The 23,656-nt window shown below is 38.9% G+C and overlaps 1 protein-coding gene across 1 annotated transcript in view; it reads left to right on the top strand.

Annotated features, from left to right (window-relative positions):
* The window catches only part of PDZRN3 (PDZ domain containing ring finger 3), a 130,893-nt gene that overhangs the window by 5,492 nt on the left and 101,745 nt on the right, over nucleotides 1–23,656 (top strand). The window contains exons 2-3 of the mRNA XM_071756328.1: nucleotides 1,792–1,878; nucleotides 3,006–3,113. Of these exons, the coding sequence (XP_071612429.1) occupies nucleotides 1,792–1,878; nucleotides 3,006–3,113 (195 nt within the window). The remainder of the gene's footprint in view (nucleotides 1–1,791; nucleotides 1,879–3,005; nucleotides 3,114–23,656) is intronic.

Raw genomic sequence — 23,656 nt, 5'->3', positions numbered from 1 at the left:
TTCTTCATTGTTCTAATTGCCTTCTTAGAAAGGCATAATGAGGGAAGTAAACAGTGGCGCTAGCATGTCCCTGTCTTTCAAATCCTGAATTACCAGACCCTGAAAGTGGTCTCACAGGACTGGAAATTTGTTATTTGAAACCCTGTCTGAGGTCTGTGCCTGAAGTCTTGCAGTGACATAGCCTTTACTTCATTTTTCATTCCTCTTCTCTCTACCTGGTTCTCATTGAGTGTATAGTGTAAGCAAATTCAGATAAATTCAGGTAGAGTTTATTCACTTTTCTCTGTGTCAGGTCCAAGTCAATTTATTATTCAGCCTGCAGGAAAGATAATCATAAACTGACACAAAATCTGTAAATGAAATGTTGAGGTGCAGTGTGTGGGTGCAGCTCCCCTGCAGCAGAGCTCAGAGCATGGGCTCAGTGGAGCTCTGCCAGGGAGTTGGGCTTCATCATCATCCCCTAATCTGGAGGGGTAATTCCATAATCCAGGATAACTTTGACATTTTGTATGCGTTTAATAGACATCAATATTTGACTGACAACTTCAGATCGGACATTGAGTGAAAAATGTGCAAACTAAACCCATCTGCATTGAGTTACAATGTAACTGTTGTAATTGTTGTCATTAATTGGTTATGAAAACCAGACTTGCAAGATAACTTCCTCAAACAGTTTTGTGTTCATAACATTTTCACCCTTTGGATAAAACAAAAAGATCTCAGTGGTAGCAATGTTGATACAGATCTGTAGATGCACAACATTCCCCACCCTATTCTGATTTCTAAAGAAGATATTATTCATTTTTAAAAAAGATATTATTCAGATGGCTTTTTGTTGTGTTCTCATCATCTGTTGGGTAGTTTTATAGTGGTGTGCTGTGAATAACAGCCACTTGATTGAGACTGAAGTTAGTACATTATGGGGATTTGGTTGTCTTTAATTAGTTGTCTTTACTTTAGCCTTAATGACAGTTAAGTAACATCACTGTGTCATTAAAGGCACTTTGTATGAGTTCATATTTGTAGTTTAGAACAAGCTGGGGTAATGGGACAGGGTAACAGATCATGATTGCACTGGCCTCCAAATATAATTTTTTGTCCAACCAGAGAACTGTTCATTGTAGAGCTTCATATTTTATGAGATGAACACAATGATTTTCAGTGATGGAAGATTTCTTTTTTGCTATTAAAAATTCCTGATGGGAGGCACTGTGAGTACTGATTGGCATCCTGGGCTTTTTGGAAAACTCGCAGAGGTTTTGGTTTATGCTGTTTTCTAAAACTCACCAGAGAATTTCTGTTGTTTATCACTTGAAGTTTGATACTGCTTAAGACAATGTCATGTAGCTAGCACTAGAGAGAAGCAACATAAAAATGCAATCCTGAGATTCATTCACCCTCAAGCACTGGAAAAAGTCAAGAATTTGACTGCTGGAAACATGGAGTAGTTTATATAACACATCACACATGACTAGGTCAAGCAGTTGCAGGAATCAGTATTACATATAAATATTTTCTGGTGCTGTTAAGTGTCTCACTGTAGATCTCAATAAAAAATACACATAAATCTTAGAGGGTGGGTTTTGCAAGGAAGCACTGCTGGAGAGCAGTGGGGTGGCTGGAGTGCAGAGGCTGGGAGCTGCTCACTTTGCCTCTGCAAAGTTGTTGTAAACATTTTTCTCTAAACTAAATGGGGGAAAAATACGGAATAGACAACAGACCTGGATAGAAATATTATCTGTCTTACTAAAGCACACAGTTGTTTTGAATGTGTTTATCTGTTTTTTGTAGGGTGAAGAAACTAAAGCACTGACTCTCATCCTTCATCGTGACTCTGGCTCTCTTGGATTTAATATTATTGGTGGCCGACCATGCGTGGTATGTTAATTGTTAAAATATGTTTGCCCTTTCCAGTTGGGAAAAGCATGTAGGTCAACACTTAGAGGAAAAATGTTGCTGACAAGCATTTGGTTCTCTTGGGGTTCTTTCTGAGCAAATCTTATATTCACATTTGTGTCTGATGCCTGTTAACTACGCTGCCTGTTCTCTCACCGTGCGTTTACTCTCGCACTTGGTCACAGCTGGTGACACCAATAATTGGTGCAGTGTCACTCCCAAAATGCTGGAACCCTTTCCCTGGGTGGGAAAGAGACCCTGGTGTCTCTTTCTCAGACCAGTCTGCTTTGAAAATGCTGCACGAGTTCAGGGCTCAGGCCCTTTACAGTTCATTAAGAAAACATTATTTACTCTCCTTTCCCCCAGAGATTAAGCAGCCCCCTGTGCAGGTGAAGGGATGTAATTTAAACAACCTATTTTTGAATTCTGTGATTTCAGATGTTTCCTGCACCATACACTCAACTAACATATTTTTTCTGGATGCTTGTTGGCTGGAGCTGCTACATATGACTTTAATTAGATCAAGGATTGGATTATACCTTGTCCTCGTAATTTAGAAAGTATTCAGAACTGCTTCTTGGCCTCTTGGAAATCTGACATTAATCATGATTTATTCCTAGTAAATTCACTTGAAAGTTATTCTTTATAGTCATGAGTTTTTCAATTTTCTGCACTGGTAGAAGCTGGTGACACAGTACACAGGGAGATGAAAATAACCTTGTTAGGTGTAAGCTGGTTTTCATGGTATATTTTTAAGCCTCCAGAGGAAGAGCTGTGCAACTAAAAATAAAAGTGCACCCTTGTCTTACTTTTGATATGCAAGCAGGCTGCTGTCTCACTGGATTTGACATTAAGAATAATTGTAATGATAATCAGTGCTGAGCTGGCCTAAGTCAGAGGAAAATAATTATCAAGCAACTAATGTAGCTAATGGAAGTCCATTCCTCTTTGGTTAATCTTTCAAAAGGGGTGTTGGGTGTTCTCAGCACAAAGTCATCCTGTGTTACATCAGTAAGATGTTGCTTTCAAATTAATGCACTGTTGTGATATGGGCAGCTTTTAGAGTTAGCTCAAGGTACAATAATATGTTTTTCTTTTCATCTTAAAAGGACAATCAAGATGGTTCATCTAGTGAAGGAATTTTTGTGTCAAAAATAGTTGACACGGGGCCTGCTGCTAAGGAAGGAGGGCTACAGATTCATGACAGGATTATTGAGGTATGTGAATAGACTGCCCAGTCTCTTTTCTTGCTGCAAGTTCCATCTTGGGTCTTCAGATAGAATGATGTTTGGTGTGGGTTTAGGAGAAGTGTCCCGTGCTAATCACTGCCTAGAAGCCATGTCTGTTAAAATATGCTTGACTTGATTCAGTGCTGACCCTCACAGCTTTAGGTATAGTTCTTACCTAAATATAGAAAGCAGATTATGGATGGTATGTGCATGTCCTGGCTTTTGGAGGAGAGAGCATCTATCTGGTATGCTGTAGATATTTCTTTTTAAAGCTATTGGAAACTTCTAAGTTATATAGTTAAAACCATATGGGAAGTATCTGTGGTGTAAACCCTGATTTTATTTTTCTTGGTATTCAAGACCAGGTTTTGAACAGTTAGACAAGCTTCAGCCCTGCAATTTCTGTATGGTTTATTATAAACCTAAGAAAATCCCTTCATGTTGTTTGTAAGTTCTTGTATTACTCAGATCACAGTCTGAATTTCTTCTAATTTTGACAAAGTCTTGGCCTCAATAAGAAGTCCTTCCTGTGAAATAAATGGTTGCTTGAAACTTTTCTCACAATTTACAGTGAGCAAATTTCTTTTGGGGGGAAAAGAGAGAGAGAAATGTTAGTTTTCTTGAAACAAAACGCAGCTGATGGCGAGTCAGTTCCCATTGTTTAGCATTTTACAGTTAAGAAAAAGTATTCTTCAGTCTTATTTTTGTAGGCTGGAGAAACTTTGAGACTCTATTGTTCAAAAAGATAAGTGTGGTGTTTGTTGCCAAGGATGTCATGGAACAGCCAGTTTCTCTAAGTAATGGAATTCCATTGCTCTTATGTTTTGCAAATGAGCAATAAACAGCTGTTAAGGATTTTCTGTTGGCAGGGGACAATGTCTATTTGCTATTTTCTGTACTGTTATGGTAAATTGTATTCACAATTTACTAAGGATCTAAAATATTAATTAAGTTTCTTCGTATGGGAAAGAATGGGGCCACAGTAGCAGAACTATAAAAAGATAAGAAGCTAAGATGTGAAATGATCCAGAGTTGTTTTAACTATATATATATATATATATATATATATATATACGTGTGATGTGACATAATTGCAAAAAGGTCTGGACAATTTTGTGAGAATTATGCAATTTTGTTTGAACTGAAAATTTTCCCATAAGCATGTACTTCCCCAAAGCAGATTTGAAAAGCTGACATCCGTTTCTGAAGTAGTACACAGTCACACAAAACAAACAACCATATGGAAGCCAAAACTTTGGAAAATCAAATATCCCAAAGTTAGGAAATGCCCTGCTCTCTGTCTGCAAGGCTGCTGCAGTCTCCTGGAGCAGAAACAGTCTTGGTGAGTGGCTCCTTGTTGCAAAGGACCTCCCTCCTTACTGCTTTTCTTTTTCCACTTTTTTTACTCCTCCTTTTCTCCACAATTTTAGGATTTGGCAATGTTAGCACAAGCCAGGATAAACAAGTAAATATCATTATGCTGGACTCACACTAAGAACCTGAGAAGGACACAGAGGTGTCCTTCAGAGGCTGGGTGAGCTTTCCTGCTGTCCTTGGCTGTGTGAGCAGTGTTTGTGCAGGGTCTTTTCCACAGTTCCAGTTACTCTTCAGAGGAAACTCCAGAACAAAAGCACTGGAGTTGCTTTGTTATATTTGTAACACTCCAAGGGTAGCAGAAAACACATATGTTGACATGGGTTGATGTGTGTTGACAACTCTTGTGCTGACCACAAGCTCATTTTCATATTCACTCCTCTCACCTCTGAATACACACAAAATGCTGATGAAAACCTAGGGCATTGTTTCCCAACAGTTGACTTTGGGTGCCTCCACATCAGGGGTGTCCTGTTGAATCAAGTCTCTGAACAGTGCCCAGCTAATGTGGTTGGATTCCCATTCTGGAGTTGTCTCTGAGGGTGCTAACTGGATTTCTTTTAGATAAAATGAAGACATTTAATGCACCCCCAGCCACTCCAGGCATCCAGCTGACAGAACTAGGCTCCAGTGCTCTGCTGCAGTCCTCAAAATACGTGTAGTGTGGCCACCAGCTCCTGAAAACAACTGTTTCATTTTGTGTTCTGTGCAATTTATATTTAGCCTGCTGTATCTAACCCTCATCTGGGTTAAGGAAGAAAGGGAGTACCTCCTACATCAAGGCATCTAAGTGAGCTTTATTGTACTAATATCCTGTTAACTTAGATAATTGAAATATCCTGTAAATGATCTAGATGAAAATTAGATAATATCCAGTGATAGTGTCTTTCTAGAGGCAATTTTTTTTTTTTTTAATAACCTTCACAATGCCAAAGTTTCGATTTGGCAGTTTGGCTGGAAAATTGTTTGCAGATGTGGCTGGGGCACAGCTGGAGAACTCAGATGGAACTTGTTATACTTGGAATAGAGCATCCTAGCAGGTCACATTTGCTTTCAAAAGCATAAAAGATGGTAAAGAAAGATGGTAACTTAACTATCTAGAGTGGAATTTAGCTGTCTAGAACTTCTTTGACTTGTTCAATATTAAGGTTTTATGTATCACTAGCATGATTTTAAATATTAAGACTCTTTGACAAAGAATCATACTGGAATATAAGATGCTGAGCTTAACATCTCCAAAATTAATTCCCTCTTCCATCACAGAGAATTTACAATGAAGTACAACATAAATTATTTTATTCCCTTATGGAAAATGCTCCTTTGCTGTCGATCTTCTGGTGGTTGCATTCTGCAGAGAATATAAGAGTGTCAGTCCTCATTTTCAGAACTGTCACAAATTTTTTAATGACTGATCAGGGATTAGGCAGTACAAAAATACAGACACATACACAGTGCTCTTTATAGCTGATAGCAAATGCATTGTTATATTGATTCTTGCCTGCAAATTTGCCTGACAAATTAATATGGAGATAAACAATTATGGCAGAGAGAATTTTAAAACATATTTTACTTACGTAGTTCGGATTTCCTGGTCTACATCTTTTAAAAGGTGAAAGGGGAAGAAGTTAAGCTTAAAAACTGTCTTGAATTTTCTATAAAAGCAGTTTTTTAGCCTTTTGTATGATGACATGAGCAATGCAGTGAAGTACATATTTCTACTGCTAAATGACAAACATCAAAACCTTGTATGCCTCAGTTTACAAAGCAGCTTGTAACAAATACAGAGAAACATCCTTTTTCCCTCCTATTTTGTTTTACAGAATCTGTTCGGTAATAATTATATTTAGTGTTTACACAGGGCTATGAAATTGTGTTATGGCTATTATTAACTGCTTAATAAATTCCCCTGAGTGCTTAGTAATATTATCCTTAATTTGCAAATGGGTAAATATGAAGTATACCAAGAAATAATGTCTGGAGTTCTTGTCTGACCAAGGTTTTACTTGGATCTTGGTTTATTTGTAGCTGCTCTATGTTAAACCCCTCTTCTTACCTATATATGTTTTCAGATCTTTCACAATTTCTTTAGAAGCAGTGATACTGTGAGATTTTCTCCTCTTGGACTACATGTGCTCCGTGCAGTTCTGAACAAACACATTCAAAGCAAACAGCTGATTTAATGCAGTACAAGTGATTTACTGAATTCTCCTTAAGATGTTCTGTAGCAAATTGCCATGTTAAAAACATGCTGAAACTATTGATTTCTAGGCAAAGGAATTACTGTTCTCATAGATTTCATTTTTGTCTGGGTAACAAAATGGTCCTAATTTCCTCTTAAGAGAAGTTGGTTCAAGTCCCAGCCACGAATGCCTCCTCTAGGCAGCTGCTTGCCATTTCTTACAACAAAGTTAGATTTTCAGAGGTTTTATTTTTAAGCACATCAGCTCTGAAAGATTATAAATTAAATATGGCATTCTCTTTTCACTTAACTGGTAAACTTGTTTGTTTAGCTTCAGGATGGCTTAGGAAGAAAGAGGCTTTTGAAATGCTGAGTGCTTGCCACCTTAAAAAGTTTGAAGCACAATTAGGGTACTGTTGAGGTAGTATAAACTGTCACAGCTCCCCTGAAACCTCGAGGATTTATGCCACCTGGGACTTGCCCAGTGTTTCATGCTGCTCACAGGAAGGATCATTAGTTTAGGAGTTGAGAACACGTCTTAGTGCATTTGATTGATTTTCCCCAAAGCCTGCTCATTTGCTGCACATTATGGGCTGCTTTTCCTTACGTGGATTTCTCCACAGATTGCACATAAGAACAATAAAAGTTTTTAGCAAATCTTTTTTTGCTGGAAATGTACAAAAAAAAGTTTTGCAGTTTGCAGAGGGTTTCCTTTTCACCTTTCAGTAAGTGTGCTGCTCTGGTCACACGATGGCAAAGTGGCTTTCAGCAAAAATCAATCTGGTCACTGCAGGCTCCTTTCCCAATCAGCAACACAAATGCACCAAGAAAGATCCACTGCTAAGGAAAGGGTGGCTTCAAGATTAAGTGAATGAAGAGATGAACCATTTCATGTGGTCTGCCTGTGGATGGTGGGGTTTTGTTTTTCCCCTGGGCTGAAGGGGTTCAGTATTGCCAGGCTGGACCCTGTTCCACTTATCACCACTCCCAGACAGCTCACAGGAGACTTCCACAAATAACCAGTAAATAAAATTATTAACACGGTCTTTAATTCTCATTTGCTGGTGAGTACTTTTAAAATTAAGCTTCAGTAGGATGAAGCTAAGCCTGGAGCTACTTGCAGGAAGCTTTACTGCAAGCTGAGCTCCAGCAAGCGTGCAGGTTATGCAGAATTTTTTTCATTGTCTTGAATGGAAGAGTTCAGCTCTTCAAACAAGATTTACTGTGCTAGAAACTTAGATTTACTAAGCTAGAAACACTTAGGAATTAATTTTCTAGAAGAAAATATTTTCAGACAGTAACTTCAAATTGGCTGTTCCAGCTCCTGCCAGGACATGCAAGCACATGAGAGTGTGGAGAGGGAACAGGACAGGACAGTGAGTGCAGCTATAGCAGTGTCAGCTTTTTTTGGAGACTCCTAGAAAATTTTCCAAGCCCCTTGTCCCTATCTGTTAATGGTATCTTACAAAGCAGCATCCTGCCTGTGCTAAAACATAGATCCCACAGCTTGTTCAAAAGGGAATAATAATAATAACCTTAAGAGGAAAATGTAAATGAAAACAGGCGGCCTTGGTTATCACTGCATTTTTTCCTCTCATAAATTTATTTCCCTGATTTTGTACCAGTGCTGCAGTCTGAGCTGTGGTGAGGATGTGGGGAAGCAAGGGAATGAATCAGATAGCAAAAGGAGAAGGAACCAAAGAGGTACAATGGGCTTTCTACACTAAATTCTGTACTAGTGTCCTTCCCACAAACAAAACCAGAAAAATAGGTTGGATGGGTTGAAAACAGAAGTGTTGCAAACAAAGAAAGTTTCTGGTATTCTGGACCTACAGTCTCTGGACCTCTTCCCTGATAAAAAGATTTCATGCTGCAACTTTTGAAAAGGTCCAGTGTGGGTTCCCCTCACATTTCCATACCATCTTATCTTCTTTTTAATAAAAGTCCACAGCATGTTGACCCTAAGCATAACACGAGCATTTTGAATCTATAGGGATGGAAAGCTGGGGAGGAGGAATATGCTACTGATAGGATAGCAATTTACAACACTTTCAAAGAAAGTCACAGATTACACAGTATATGCCCTGCCTCAATGTTTTTTTCTCTTTGCTGTGGTTACTAACTTGTTTAGTACCACAAAGAACAGGGCTTGGAAAGGAAACACAGCTTTTAATAACCAGGCCTGTCAAATCTCTCAGTAAGCAAGGGACTCACTTGACTCATGCACTGCCTGACCACATAGCTCATGAAATATCTGATCCCCTCTCCTTCAGCTGATGATCTTGATGAAACAGCTTTTGGTCAGTGCCCAGCCTGCCTGCCTTTATTCCCTCCTTGGAATGGAGGTGGTGGAATGGATGTCCTGCACTGGAGGACAAAGCTGGTGGTCCAGGAGCAGTCGTGGGGCTGCAGATGCCTGGCTGTGACATGAGCAATGAAGAGAAAATACAAACCACCTGAGATTTTGATGTTACAAATTATTACTCTTTAAAAGAAGTGAAAAATAGCTGTTTCATATTCTCTGTAGCTAAGGAGAGAAACACGTCAGGCTCCAAGAGATAAATACTTTTTTTTTAAGGATGCTTATAAAGCCTGTAACAATGGGACAATTTATTCTTTTCACATGTGGCACAATTCCTTGCATTTTTAATCGTCCCCCATCTCCTGTTCAGTTTTCCACATTTGAAGCCAAACCATTATGGTTAACTGTTGGATTTTATTTTTAGGGTTTTTTTTTGAATGCACTGAGTCTTTTTAGAGAAAACACACAGCATGTCCTATCAAGTATTTTCACACATTTTGTTTGTATCATCATAATTGGGCAATCATACACAATTGCCCTTAATTTAGTACATATGCAGTACATTTCCATGTCAGTGGGACCATCAGATATGCATAAAGAAGTGCAAATTAACTGACAAAAAAAGCAAGCTCAGGCCATTGCTATTCAGTGTGCACTTGTGTAAAATTTGCATTGCTTTTCATTTGGAATTAAAAATGGAAGTTGTCCAACAAACATGAAAAGTACTGAGTGTGTGAGGGTGACCAAATCTTCCTGGGAATCCAGAATCCTGATCCTGCAGCTCAAACCTGATTTGTTCTAGTAATGGGATTTTTCTTCAGAACAAGAGCAGGGCATGCAGACCTGATTCCCACAAGTGCCTTATTTGTGCTTTCTTCCCAAGAAAAGTGAAGTTTCTGTTTCCTTTTTTCTACACACAAAATATGGAAACTGCTCTGAAATCCTGGAATCTGTTCCAGTAAGAAATGTAACACAAAGTCACTGCTGATTAATGATATTTGTAATATTTAAGTCAAATAAAGTTCTACTGCTTGACAGTAAATGAAATATATTCCAATATGGGCTATAGGGTTCTGTTTTGTTTCTTTTTTCAGAGTTGGTAAATGTTAGTTTATGGTAAGACATGAAAAAGGAAAAGAAAAACATGGAAAATGAGGGTACTTGATGAGAAGTTGATTATATTTCCTGTATCAAATTGCAGAGCAATAGTGGCATTATATTCCTATTCTGTCACAAGGCTTTTTTCTTTGTCTAATCAATTCATTCTTTGCATGATGAAAAATTGGAAGTGGTGACAAGAGGTGACAACTTCCCAGCCTTGTGAAATTCCAACATTGTTGACTGCTCCTTTCTGCATTGTTTTGATCCGTCCTATAACAATATAACTTTACTGGTTTACATTCCACTACCAAGTGCAACTACAGGACTTGTAAAGTTTTTAGACTCTCATAAATTCAAATGGTTCTGAGCTGACAATCATAGTTGAGAAATTTTTGCATTGGCACTGGGCCTTTTAAATGAGAATAGTATTTAAGTTGTTGATTTTAAGACTTTATTATGTATTTTAGTGTCCAAATAATTGTGTATTATGTTTGATTTCATAAAACAGTGTAATATTTTTAAAGAAGTTCATATCTGTAGAGGCTTATATCTGTAAAGGGAATTTTCCTCTGAAAGTGGAATTCAGGTTATAAAGGCTCAGGGGAGGAATTAATAAGTCAGAAAAGGAAAGTTGGTCATTTGTTAGGACTGGAAGGAGTGGTGGGTAGAATTTGGATAACAGTGTCTCTGCTTGGTGCCCCTTTTCAATAGTCTACTGAAACCTGGTGTTAATATTTTAAAAAATCACTGATTTGTAGGACTTGACCTGTGGATCTCAGGCAGAGTGTACCCCCCAGCAAGCTCTTCTTATGGACCCTTTTACTCTGACACAGTTACATCCCAGAACCCCTGTATCCACACCTTAATTCCATACTCCATTTAATAGCAATACAGAATTAATCCTCTTTAAACTGAGGTTGGAGGACATTGGAAGAGTCATGATCTCTTTAGAGAAATTTATCTGGAAGTACTTGCCTTTAGTCTTTATTTTTTATCATCACCCACATAACTTTGAGGCTCACAGAACAGGGTTTCACCAAAGCAAGTAACAGCTTTGGTGATCAAGCTTGATTTAGGATCCAGTTTAATTTATGCACAGGTTTTCAAAGACCTGAGTCACAGGATATTGGTAATGTAGAAATCTCATCTTCAAGTTCAACAGATAGAGTGAAATAATTAAATTTTCACAGTTTCATTACAGTTTTAAAGGATCACCAAATGGCTGAGGTTGGAGAGGACAATAATAAAGGCACAGACACATTGGACAAGTGAACAGTCCTTTGGGAACATGCAGTTGAGCAGGAATTTGAGTTGAAAACTAGTAAATATTATCTAAAAGGTTTGATTGATTGGATGAATATGAGAAAGAAACCAGCAGAACAAAGTGAGAGTGGAAATGTTTCCTGAATCATTTGAGGAGGAAAAAAAAGAGAAGAGATCTTCAGTGCTGCTTTTAATTCTTCTCAGTTCTGCAAACCTCCCAGCTCAGGAAGATTTAGTTTATTTCTTAAGAGGTCTTGCTCATAAAGCTGATCTTTTCCTGGCTCTGGCCAGCTCTGATAAAAATTAGCAGTAACTTCAGCAGCTGCCATACCACATGACTGCTTGGAATTGCATAACTTTTTTTCCTCCTGAAGAAAGACACCAGGAGATCATCTGATCTCCACCCTTGTGACATTCTCCAAAGGGTTTTTCTCTATCTTGATTTGCAAACAGAAATCTTTCTTTTTTTCTTTTAGCAGTCCTCTCTTCTTAAGACCAAAATTTGATTGTCATTAGTAACAGGCTCTAGGTAGAGCTTTCAAGAGTTAAATGAATCAGGGTATTATTTTTATTTTTGCTGCTTCAAACTTTCCATCAATAAGAAGCCATGTGATGGACAAAATATAATACTTAGAGTAATCAAATAATTCTTTTGTTGCTGAAATTGTGGGGGCTTCAGGGTTTATTTCTGAGACTCTGTGCCTTTGATGGAGATAAATTGTGGCTTGACAAGGGGAAGGTCCTGGTGAGAAGGACAGCTCTGAGGCCACATCACATGTAAACTGGACACAGGCTGCTGGCTCAGACCAGGTCTGAAATCCCAGAGTATCCAACATGATCTGCAGACACAGAGCAGTTGGAATTTAGTTCCAACAATTTAGTTCCAATTTTGTTCTTTCAGTGTGGCATGAGGAGATGCACCATTGTTTTCTTGCTAATTGATTTTTCCCTCTAGCAAGAAAGGAAATTTTTCTTCCCTAAGTGCTGGCTCTGTGTAGCAGCACAATCCTGCTGGTGCAGAGTGAGTACTACTGGGAGTAAAGGACAAAGGTGAGGTTACTCTGGGAGCAGATGCCATGTTGTGCTACATGAAGATGCTGCCTGACCTGGTGAATTAAACCTGGCCAAGGGCATGGCTTTAAACCAGAGCCACCAGGAACCAGCACAAAGCAGCTCTGGGCCAGACCCACCAGTGCAGTTATGTTACATTTTTTACAATTACTGCCTTTTACCAAAGTTCTCACACTTTTAAGTTTAAGCACTTTATTTTTTTTTTTTTCCTAAAGAAATGCTTAATGAATGGTTTTATGTAGGTGTGTAAATCTGTACCACATATAGAAGTTTATAGTGATTTGCCAAAGCCTCAGATAACCCCCTTTCTGTACAGTGCTGGTTTTTTCTAATGCAAATTTCTTGCAAAGAAAAATATAAATGAGGAAACCTCTCTGTCTGCATGTTTATTAGTGTCTCCCTTGTAGTTTATTTGGAATCAAGGCTTAACATTCATGTCTTGTAAGTCATAAAGAAACCTCACATCTATAGTTAAGAAGAATTCCCAAATCGTTCACTGTTCTTTGAAAAAAAAAACCCCAAATTTGTGCATGCAGCTCTTTAAAGCCCAGTTCATCCCAAATCCAAACACACAAAAGCCAGGATAAAAACCAGTACTATCACAGTTTGATTCCCTCAGTGAGTGGAGTTGAGGCACAGCCATAAAATACAAATTGATGTAATTTTCACTTTTGCATGTTCCCCTTTTCTTTCCCAGCAATGCTTGCTTTTTCCTGCTAGGTTGTCCAGAATCCCGAGCTCTTTTTCAGAGTAAAAGTTTTGGCATCTTTCAGGCTGCAGAGTGTGGAAATCTGGCCCCTCAGAGCCTGCCTGGAGCAGTGGTGAGTGTCAGAGTGCTTGGCACATAAAGCAAGGAACCATCTTCTGCTGCAGTCACAGTTCATAAGTGTCCTGCTAGCAACTCTTGTTTTAATTTAAAAGTTCACACAGCCAACTCTGATTCCTTCCTGCATTTCAAGGAGCCAGTACATACTGATGCTTTTTTTTTTTTTTTTTTTTTAATATAACCTTTCATTGTTTTCCCTTGATTTTGGCCTCCCTCTTTCCTCTTAAAAGCTTTCTAGGCAAAGTTTGCTTTGCAGCAGGGGAATTGCTCCTTGTTTCTCTTACAAACTTATCTCTAGCAGCTTGCACCTTTCTCTTCAGTTGTAGCCAGTTTGATCCCCTGCTACTAATTAAAATGTTCTCAAAGTTTAGGAAAAGCCAGTTTGTTTGCCTTATTTATGGATTTCTCCCTGCAGAAGGCATTTGCAGCTGACTTTAGAGGCAAGTAATAAACCCAGGAATGAGCCAGGGTGTCAAGGAGCTGGATAGATAATGTATTAGGCTCTTGCTGGGTCTAGCAAATCTCCAAGCTTTACAGACTATTAAAAGCTACTTTGACTGGGCTGACACTGCAGTTCAGTTCCTTTTCCCAGCTTGCCTTCCCCAGACACTCTGCTGTGGTTCTTTGTTAGACTCCCAAACTCATTAGGTTGAGGAGAAACATTTTAGTAATGTATCTTGGGCAGAAACAGGGAGGCATTCAGGAGATTCTGTGAAGTTTCTTTTGGGATTAAATTAATTTCAAGCACGAACTATGGGAGAAGTGGTGTGCCTGATAGTCCTCCAGGTTTGAGTGGTGCACTTCTAGTCTCTGGTTTAGATTATTGGCCCTGAATACCATGTTATAATGTGAATAGATTTATGGAACAAAGGAATCAAAACCCCAGTCAGAAATAAGAGGATACACTTGTCACTAACTCTGTCCCTTAATTTACCCTAAAATAATTTGCTTTTTATTGGTTTATTCCACAGCCTGAGATGTTTTCTGTAGGAACAAGGAGTGCAGAGTTTGGCCCGTATTCCTTCTTTGGGTCTGAAGAATATTCTTCCCTTCCTTTTCTGTAAGGGAGGATATTCCCTTCCTTTAGAAAAATCTTTGAACAGAAACTTCTAACTGCTTAGGAAGTGTTTTTCTGCAGTTGCAGAAAGAGATGCAATTATCATGGCTCCTTAATTAAAGTGAGATGTCAATGAAGCGATAAACCATGGGAGAATTTACTTATCCTTGTAGGAGAATGCAAATTAAGGCTCTAAGTGGAGGTCTTGGGAAAGGTCTTGACTGCTTTTTGCCACCAGACTAATAATCACACCAAGGCATTCATATTCTCAGGCAATCAGGAGATGGACATCATCTTTTTCAGGGCTATGGAAATAAGTGCATAAGTCAAACACCCTAAAAGAACAAATGCCTTTGTTTAGATCTACCCTGGATGTTTTAATCAACGAGTTGCTAACTGCAAAGCAAAACATTTCAAACCAGGCAAGTCCTTTCTCAAAGGAAATTGTCTTCCAGTAAACAAAATTGTCTTCCAAAAACAACCTTCCAAGGTTAAGAGGACAGTATTTTAAAAGCTGGAAGGAAAAATCCTGACCTGAAGTAATGGGCATGGTGTCCAGTTAATATGATACCTGCTAGGGCAGAGATCTTGTCTAGCTAAAGTCTGCTGTGAAGATTCCACTGTGGGTTTATGGGACCTGATGGCCAAATTTGTAACAATCTTTTCTAATCTAATGATAAAAAGTAAATTTAGAACTATTTTTGTAACTGTTATTGCAAGTTCCACCTAAGCCTGTGTTATGATCTGTAGGTGTTCAGAAATCCTTAGAGCTAAAGCTGCCCCTGAAGAAAGTAGTGTTACCACAAGCTGTCTGCTGCAGGGTAGAAAAATCCTGTACACATGGAACATGAATGGTAAGGTTTTATTAAGTATGGAATATGGTTTACTAAAGCCAAAGGGACTACTCATCTGCTTAAAGTTAAGAATGTGCATTAGGGTAAAAAAAGTGGGGGTCTTGGGTACAAGTTGGGAGTGTCAGAGTCTATAAAGGTGTGAAAATAATCCACAAATGGCATGTCCACTGATCTGTGAAAGACATTTATTTTACTGTTCCTTTGAGGATGTAAAACCTTAATTGGTCATTTAAGAGTCCCAATTGTTGTATTTGACATCTGAGAAGAATTTTATGGAAAACAATGGCAGAATTTTAGTTCTTTCTCCTACTTCATAACAACCCGTTTGCTGTAAACTGCTCAACTTTTACTTTCTCTGGTTCATAGCACCCAGATCAAGAGCTGCTTTTCTTCTCTTGACAAACTGAATTTTTTTAAATGAGGCAGTGAACCACCACATATTATGTTGGTTTTATTGGTTGCTACATGTTTTCTTTTTAAGAAAATGAAATACAACATTAGCCTTCTGTTTGAAAATTAATAAATGTTGAGTTCTTTTTTTTTTTTTTCCTTTTCAGAATATACCCATTATTTTTGTTACTGCATACTCATTTCCTATTCCTTACATTTCACTTTCTCCCATTAATTGCTTTATAGATCCAGGCTTGAAACCTGGAATAATGACTTTACAACTGAAACACATTCACTGTTACCATTCCTTGTGATTTAGGGAGACATTGTACTTTGTGTTATGCTGTGTCCAAGTTATTTATAGTTACTTTTCTCCTCGGAATGTAAATTTTTTGTGTCACCAGCTAAATTTATTCAACAAAAGTTTATAGTTCAGCTCCACAGTTAAAAATTTCCTTTTAATTGGATATACAAATTCTAGATCAAGGTCAATTCTAAACCTCCAGCTTACTGTAATTATTGTTGTTCTCTCCCAACCATTACTTTGTCAGTCATTGAAAGAGCCTTTGGATTAAGGTGGACTGTTAAATCAAAACCACAAAGCATTTTAGGCTTTAAGAGCACTTAGTGTATCTCTGAATCACAAACTGCCTCATTGTTGTTTCTCTTTATCCTTTGCTGTGTCAGACAGAGGATTTCCTATCCTTGTTTGTGAAAAGAAAGCTGGGGCTGGAGCTGGAAAGGAAAGCATAAAACTGATTGCTTGATGGTTTAATGTTACAGACCACCTACTCTGAGAGGTTTGAAAGTCAAATTGAAATTCTGAAGAAGGAAAAAGCTTTAGACCAGCAGGAAACAAATAGGTAAAGCTTAGTGGGAAATTAGAGAAACAAAATGTTAACTCCATTTGGTTTGGGAATAGTTTTAAATGCAAGAAAATATATAGCAAAAGGAGCCACTTAGGGGAAAGACATTGGGCAGACATTTATAGACTTGCTAGACAGACATAGTATGATTTTATACACTTAAGGACTTGGTGATAAAAGCTGTGTATATTCAGATGTTGTTTTACATAACTCCTTTATTGTAGAGTTAAAAGAGGAGAAAATTACAAGTAAGCATATAAAGAAGGAAAGAAACCAACCCACACATGGCCCCAGGACAGGCTTTTTAAAAAAGGAAAGTACAAGGCAAGATTTGCCTCTCTCTTTTGGGACCTCAGCAGGCATTTTATCTAGAAGTTACTTAGTTTGGATGAAATATGGAAATTAGTGGCAAAGAATATATCTTTCACTGCACTGCATACAGTTTTTAAAAAGGTATTTCTGGTCCTCTTTGTAAACCCTGAAAATCTTCAATTTCAGTCTGGAAGTCCAGTGTGCACTAAATAATAATTATGTATAGGAAGTTTTATAATAGTATTAAACCACTATGGAGACATCACTGGAAGTTAACAGAAGTTGAACAAATTAAAGCAGTTGGGTAAGAATTGGGATTTTTAAACTGAAGATGTCAATGGAAACAGGTAAGAAGACTGACAAACACATGTAAAGCCAAGTCCTACAGATCAGCCAGTGGTCAAGTGTCTGATAGAAATGAATATTTTTGCAGGTACTGCTGTTGCTGACAAATTAGTGAAAGGCAAGTGATGTGCTTTTAAAAGGAAAGAAGTTGAATTAAAAATTAATTTTTGGCTTAAATATTTACATTCCTTACATTATTCTTTACATTATATACGTATATGAGTAACTTCTCTGCACAGTCACCCTTCAAGTTAACTTTTGTGTTGTCTTGTGTTGATTTTGAGGAGTAACAGAGGAATTTTCTGAAATGAGGAGAATCTGACTGCAAAACTACAGCTCCTTATGGACTACTGAACTCAAAGCAGAGCATTATTGTGTAGTTTAAGGCCGTGCAGCTCAGTGGAAGTGAAAAACCTTGTGATGAAGAAATGTAAAAGATGTCACTGAAGTTTAAGTTTACTCAGAATATTTTCCAGAGACAATGAGTACACAGCACTGCTGTCTGCCTCTTAGATTCCACGATGAGAACACTGTGTAGGAATTTACATGGGGTGGCCTGAAACCTTTTATTCCCCAACACATTTATCTTCTTCTCAATCACTTGGGAATCCAACAGCACAAGTGCAGGAGGCCAAGTAGAGATACATCCTCATTTGTGTAAAAACCAGATCAGCAAGAAGCAAAAGATTCTGTGTGCTTTGGTAACCCTGAGATGTCATTTTGGGTTGTGAGCTCTTCTTATGGGGTAGGTGAATTGCTCTGTTGTGTCATGGGAGAACAGCTGCAGGGGAGCTGAGGGGAGTTTGAAGAAGGGGAAAAGTTGATTATTGTTCATGATGGAAGTGGAAGCTTTCTTGGTAAACAGATGTTCCTGTGGTGGCTGATTTGAACTGATAAAATCAGTTATTAGCCTGGAAAGGCCAGCAGGTTCAGGGAAGCAAAGTGATGCCTGATAGGTTTTAACAGGTGCCAGGGCAAGCTTTCTGCCTTCTCACACTTCAGCCAAAGTGAGATTTCAGTCCTAACTCAAAGTGGCCTTTCCCCCCCTATCAGTAAAGGAAGAATTTCACATTAGCAGCTGCCAGGCTGCTGCAAAGGCTGACATTAACTTTCCTTTCAAGGTGGGGAGTGTTATTGTTTCAAATGCCCCGAGCCCTGGGATGTGGAACGACACTGGAAACTATTTTGAATCCTTGCAACAGGTGGTTAGAGTCAAACTGCACGACATAGAAGTTGTAGTCTTTCCAAGGTTTCCATTTTAGCTGCATGAATTATTTCTTACTTGGCTAGGCAGGAGTTTCAGCAAGTTGCTCTCATCATTTTTATATGCTTTTTATAATAAGCAGTCAGGGCAAGTGATACTTGTGTTCTTTCATCTCCAAGATGCATGTGAGCAAACAGACATCTAATCTGATACAGGGGCACAATAGCACCAGGTGTTCATGCTTTAAAGTATTTTTGTTCAAGCCAATAGACAGAAGTTCTTTCCACTTTAAAGATGTTCAACTTGCACTTACAGAGTTCAGGGATTCCTCATGACAGAGCTGGAGGAGCCATCCCATCATACAGCCTGATACAAGCTCTTATCCAGCTCTTACAGTGACTTTCTTATTGAATCTGTCAGTTCTGAAACCTATAGAACCTAAGTAATGTATAGTAACAGGATATAGTAATAGTTCACATAGTTGTGTCTGCCTGAGGAATTTCCAGCTCCTACAGATTTTCCCTGCTGCAGTCAGCACACACCATTTTTTTCCTGTGGTAGGGGTAGAAGGCATAAGGAAAATGAGCAAATACTGGCACTAACAAAAAGCTGATAAAATCAATTTTCTGTTACTACTGCCAGTACTGGATGGAGAAATGAGCTGTCATGAATGGAACAGAGCAGACTTTAGCAGCAGAAGGTAAATGACAGAGTTTCACAGAAGCATCAAATGTTTGACAGTTTTGCAACTGGCTTGTTATTTCTGACAACTGCTGCATTAGGATAAAGAGCATTTGCTCTTTCTGTTTTGGGCTTTCACACATCCTCAGAGCAGCTCACACCTGGAGGATGTGCTAAGAAACTGTGGCTTTATAGTAATTCCACTTGGGCATCTGAAAGGTTATTACTTGTTCAGCTATCACAGTAGAATGCAAAAGTTTATTTAAGCAGCTTACCAGGAAGAAAATGAGGTTGCCCATTAAGGGAGGGTTTGTGTTGGCTTCACTGGGCTTATTTTACTCATCATAATCAGACAAGACTAAGATTTTTTTTGTGAGAGAGCAGGCACATTCTGCCCTACTTAACCTGCAGTATAAAAGCAACATGAGATCCCAAGCTGTGGGTCTTTTGTTACTCTGTTAGTGCTTGGGGACCCCCATGGAAATTCCATTGACAGTAGTGCCTGCATCAACACTGTGCACTATAAATACCCCAAAAATATCCAGGAAGCCAAAGCCAGGAGGGGTTGTGTCATCATTGCCATCAGGGAACCTTCATTTACCCAACTCCATAGCTAAGCCAGGCATGGAACCCCTGACTTTTTGGTCCATCAAGTCACTTCCCACACAGGCAGCCAGCAACCCAGACAATTACTGTCCCTCTGCTCTCTCTCTTATGTCCTGATGGAAATTTGTGGTGGTTGCACAGTGCCTTTGTACAGACTTCTACATAGATAATACTAAAAAATACTAAAATACTAAAAAGTTTGCTATTTAACACATTTAAAGAGGTCTTGGCAGGGCTCTGTGTGTATCAGTAGATGCTGCACTAGTCAAGAGAAAGATTAGAAGCAGCATAATTTCTAATGTGACCAACTGAGCCTCTATTAAAGTATAAACCACACTTACACTGGATTTTTTTGGTCATGCTAGAACAGAGTAGCTAACCAGATCTAACAGAGTTTAAGTTAGTGGAGTTATGGCAGCAGCAGAAAGTGATGGAAAAATTATCTGATAGCAAATAAACAAAATACAACTGCGTTAATAATACTACTGCATTCATAAGAAAATCCTATGTTGGATTTTAGTAATCCTTTAATCACTTCTTTGGAGATTAAGAAAATTATGATAAATATGAGACAAAAGGCAAAAAGAAAAGTCCTGAAAACAAATACTTAAAATGCTTCCTAAGCCATAGTTACACCACCTGAATTATATACCCCATAAACAAGCTATACCTACACTTTCATGATGAATACAGCCAAAATAGTGATAACCAGCTGCTTAAAATTGTCATTTTACTACAGATTGTTTCATCCATAAATTCAGTACTCAGCTACAGCCTGCTATATTTCCCTGCTTCTAACAGCAATTAATTGTACTGCTTTAAAAGAAGAGCAAAATGGGAATCAGTTTACAGATAGAGAAAGCATTTATTCTTTGTATACCTAAGACTCCCAGAGGGAGATTTGGATGGGCAAGGAATGTGGGGTGGGGTAGACTGCAGCTTCCCTTCAGCCCCTGATATTAGATTAGCTCCAAATTACTGTTTCTGCTGCCATTTTTAGTGATTTGGTATCAGCAGCTACAGACTCTTCTGAGATAAGACAAGGGGCATGGAAGCTCTGGAGGGTTCTCATTCTGGTGCAGGACTATATCAGTCTGGCAGCTGTTGCTTTGATTGAAAAGGTATGCTGACACTTCAGGGCAAGCTTCAACAAATGGCACTTGCTTCTGAAAAATGTACTTCTAACACAACTGCCCCCAAAACGTTGTTTATTTAAGGATTTCCGTGTTGCTCTGCCTGACATTTGTGTTGAAACCTGAGTTTTAACAGTGGGAAAGGAAAGAACGTTGAAATGTTTTTTAAAAATGGATTTGGGGATGTATAATAAATTTCCTACCTTCTGCCCCTGGATGCTCTGCTCATCTCACACTCTTGTCTCCTCCCTGAAATCCCAGGATTCACATCCGTGCTGTTCTGTAACACAGGAGGAGTTTTGCTGCCTTCCCAGTCCCTGCAAGAGGAGATTTTTTGGTCCAAATCTGCCCTTCACATCTTTATTCCCCAGTTCCCTGAGCTAAGTAATGGTGGCCAAAGTCCCTGAGACTTGGATGTGTTTGGGATTACTGGTGCATACATCCACACTTGCAGGTTTTTTTAACATTTACCATGTTGAAACTCTGCTCTTGGTGAGATCTCTCAGGTGTTTTAATAAATACAGTGAACTTTTTTCCACCTTAAGCACATAAGTGGTTGTTGAGCCATCACTGCGTTGCTGTTGAGTGTTAATGTGAACTGCTAAGCACAAAATGTTGTCCACAGCTTGAAGACCTGCAGAATATTCTTAGGAAACTATAATTTTCGGAGATAAAGTGGATAAAAACAAAGCTATATTGCAGATTTTTTTCTTTTTTAATAATCAATTTCCAGTGCAAACATTCAAAGACATAATGAAAAGCTGCTGTAACAACAGTTCTCCCTGTGTAACTGCTGTGACAGGTTTGAATGTGCCATTTGTAAGGTTTAAATTGCTTTTGCAGTCAAGTGTTGTAATCCATTAGTGATAAGAAAAGGTATTTGTCTATCGGCCGTGGTTAACTACATTCCTTGTATTAGAAACAATTTAGTCTCTTACATGAACCCAGTGCAGGAAATTGTTTAGAGTCTGGCTGCAGAGCTGGAAAAATAGAGTAGTTAGTGCTCCCTTCCCCCAGCAGCAATGTGATGTATAACTGCACACTGACAGCTAACAACTTAACCTTTAGGAGTGTTGCACAGAACAGCCCTACATATTTTTACTCAAAGGATTTCAACTGCTTCACTCAATAACTCCTTCTAAGTCTTAAGTTATGGAGAAAAAGCCATGCCTTTCAAACCCTTCCTGGGGTTTTGTCCTTTAAACAGTGGTGTTACTTCTTTTGTGTCTTAAATCATGTTAATTGATTATTTTCTTTTTAGATGATCTCATTACTCTTGCAACAAGTAAATCCTAAATCTCTGGGCAAAGAGAAGGAAGCAAAAATTTGGTTCTTGTAGAGGGAATTGCAGTTTCTTTGTGAAAGAAACCTATCAGATCAGATTTGGTACCAACCTCACTGCTTTCCTTGGGGTTTTGGAACAGTGCTTGCTAAACATTATCAGCTTTGCATGTTGGGCTGAACGTTAGTAGTGAGGCAGTACCTTTCCTGGGGTTTTTCCTCCATAAGGATGCTGACAAATTTGCAGTAGACCTCTAACATGTGATCTTACCCAGTTAGATGCATATCACATATCACAGCCTCATGGAAATCAGAGAGAGGAAAGATGGATTGGATGGCAGCATCAGCCTCCACACTGGCACTGAACTGGTGCACAAAGCATCTTGGCCACTACCTGCTATCTGCCTCAGCAGCACCCCAGAGCTGATTTACAGATTATTTTAGGCTCCATAACATACTGCATTTGTACAAAGCAAAATTTTTTCTAAATGCTTTAAATTATTTCGGAAGCCCTGCAAACTCCAAGTCTTTCTGATGGTAATGCAGTCATCTCCTTAGATGTTTATTATTACAAATAAGTTTCAGATTATGAAGGAGTTGGTCTCACAGGAAAGCAGGGTCAGCATGAGGCTGTCAGAGGCTGCTCTCAGCCTCTCCTGAAACCCCAGAGCTGCCTTCCTGTGGGATTTAGGAGCTGTGCCTGTGCCAGCAAATTCAAGATGTGTCTGGGAAGCTTAGCACCTAGACAAAGCTGCAGTCATTGCATTGGACACCACCTGATGTTATACATGGGATCCCTGTGTCCTGCTGTTAAAAATAACCCTTGCTGAGTATGAGTTTTTTAAGGTTTCTGGAGGCTTGCTCTTTGCAGTCTTTACTTTGCCTGTAAAACACCCGAATTCCATTTTTGGCAGAGGAATTGGAAGATGAATATTGCAGAGGAGTCAGCTTTCCCACCTAATGGATTTGGCAGGAGGAGCTCTGAACTACAGGGCAGGTTGGTTAAACCCCCTGAGAAGGACAATTTTAGGAAAGGAAGGAGTGAAAGGGGAGACTGAAACTGCATTGCATGAGGTTTCCTTCTTCATCAGGAGTGCTGCAGAGCTTCAGCTACTGAGTTCTGGAAAAGATTCCAGAGGGTGTGCCAGGACCATGTCTTCCTTAGCAGGGCTAGGCATCTAGCCATGCAGTGCTAGCATATCCTTCACAGCAAATAATCAAGCTGATGCCATATTCTTTCTTGTGGAAAGTGTTTGGAAACCTTGCATCACAGTTAACATCAATATTTCCTGCTGTCCTCTTGCCAGGGTGCTTCCAGCAAAGCCTGGGAGAAGGAACCAGGCATTTAGTGATGGTGGGGCTTGCAGTGGAGTGGGAGGGCACTAATGCCACAGCATCTGAGTGAGTCAGATTTCTCTTCTGGTTTTAATCTGTGTTCATCTGACAGTGATTCTGATTTGTTTTCATTGAGCATAACCATATGTTGGGTTTTCAGCAACACATGAAAAAGGAAGGGCAGTGTTCACAAGCTGAAATGCCTTAGCAGAGAGGGAAAGGGCAATGCTGCATCTGCACCACCCTTCATTATTTATCTTCAAAGACAGTTCAGATTTACTGCATCTGTCAATCATCTCTAAGCACTTCATTTTTTTTTTCCCCCTCTTTGTAAATCACATCCATCAAATC

The sequence above is a fragment of the Heliangelus exortis genome, chromosome 12 (genome assembly GCF_036169615.1).
Source record: "Heliangelus exortis chromosome 12, bHelExo1.hap1, whole genome shotgun sequence".
Lineage (NCBI taxonomy): Eukaryota > Metazoa > Chordata > Aves > Apodiformes > Trochilidae > Heliangelus > Heliangelus exortis.
This window is presented reverse-complemented; position numbering and strand designations above follow the sequence as displayed.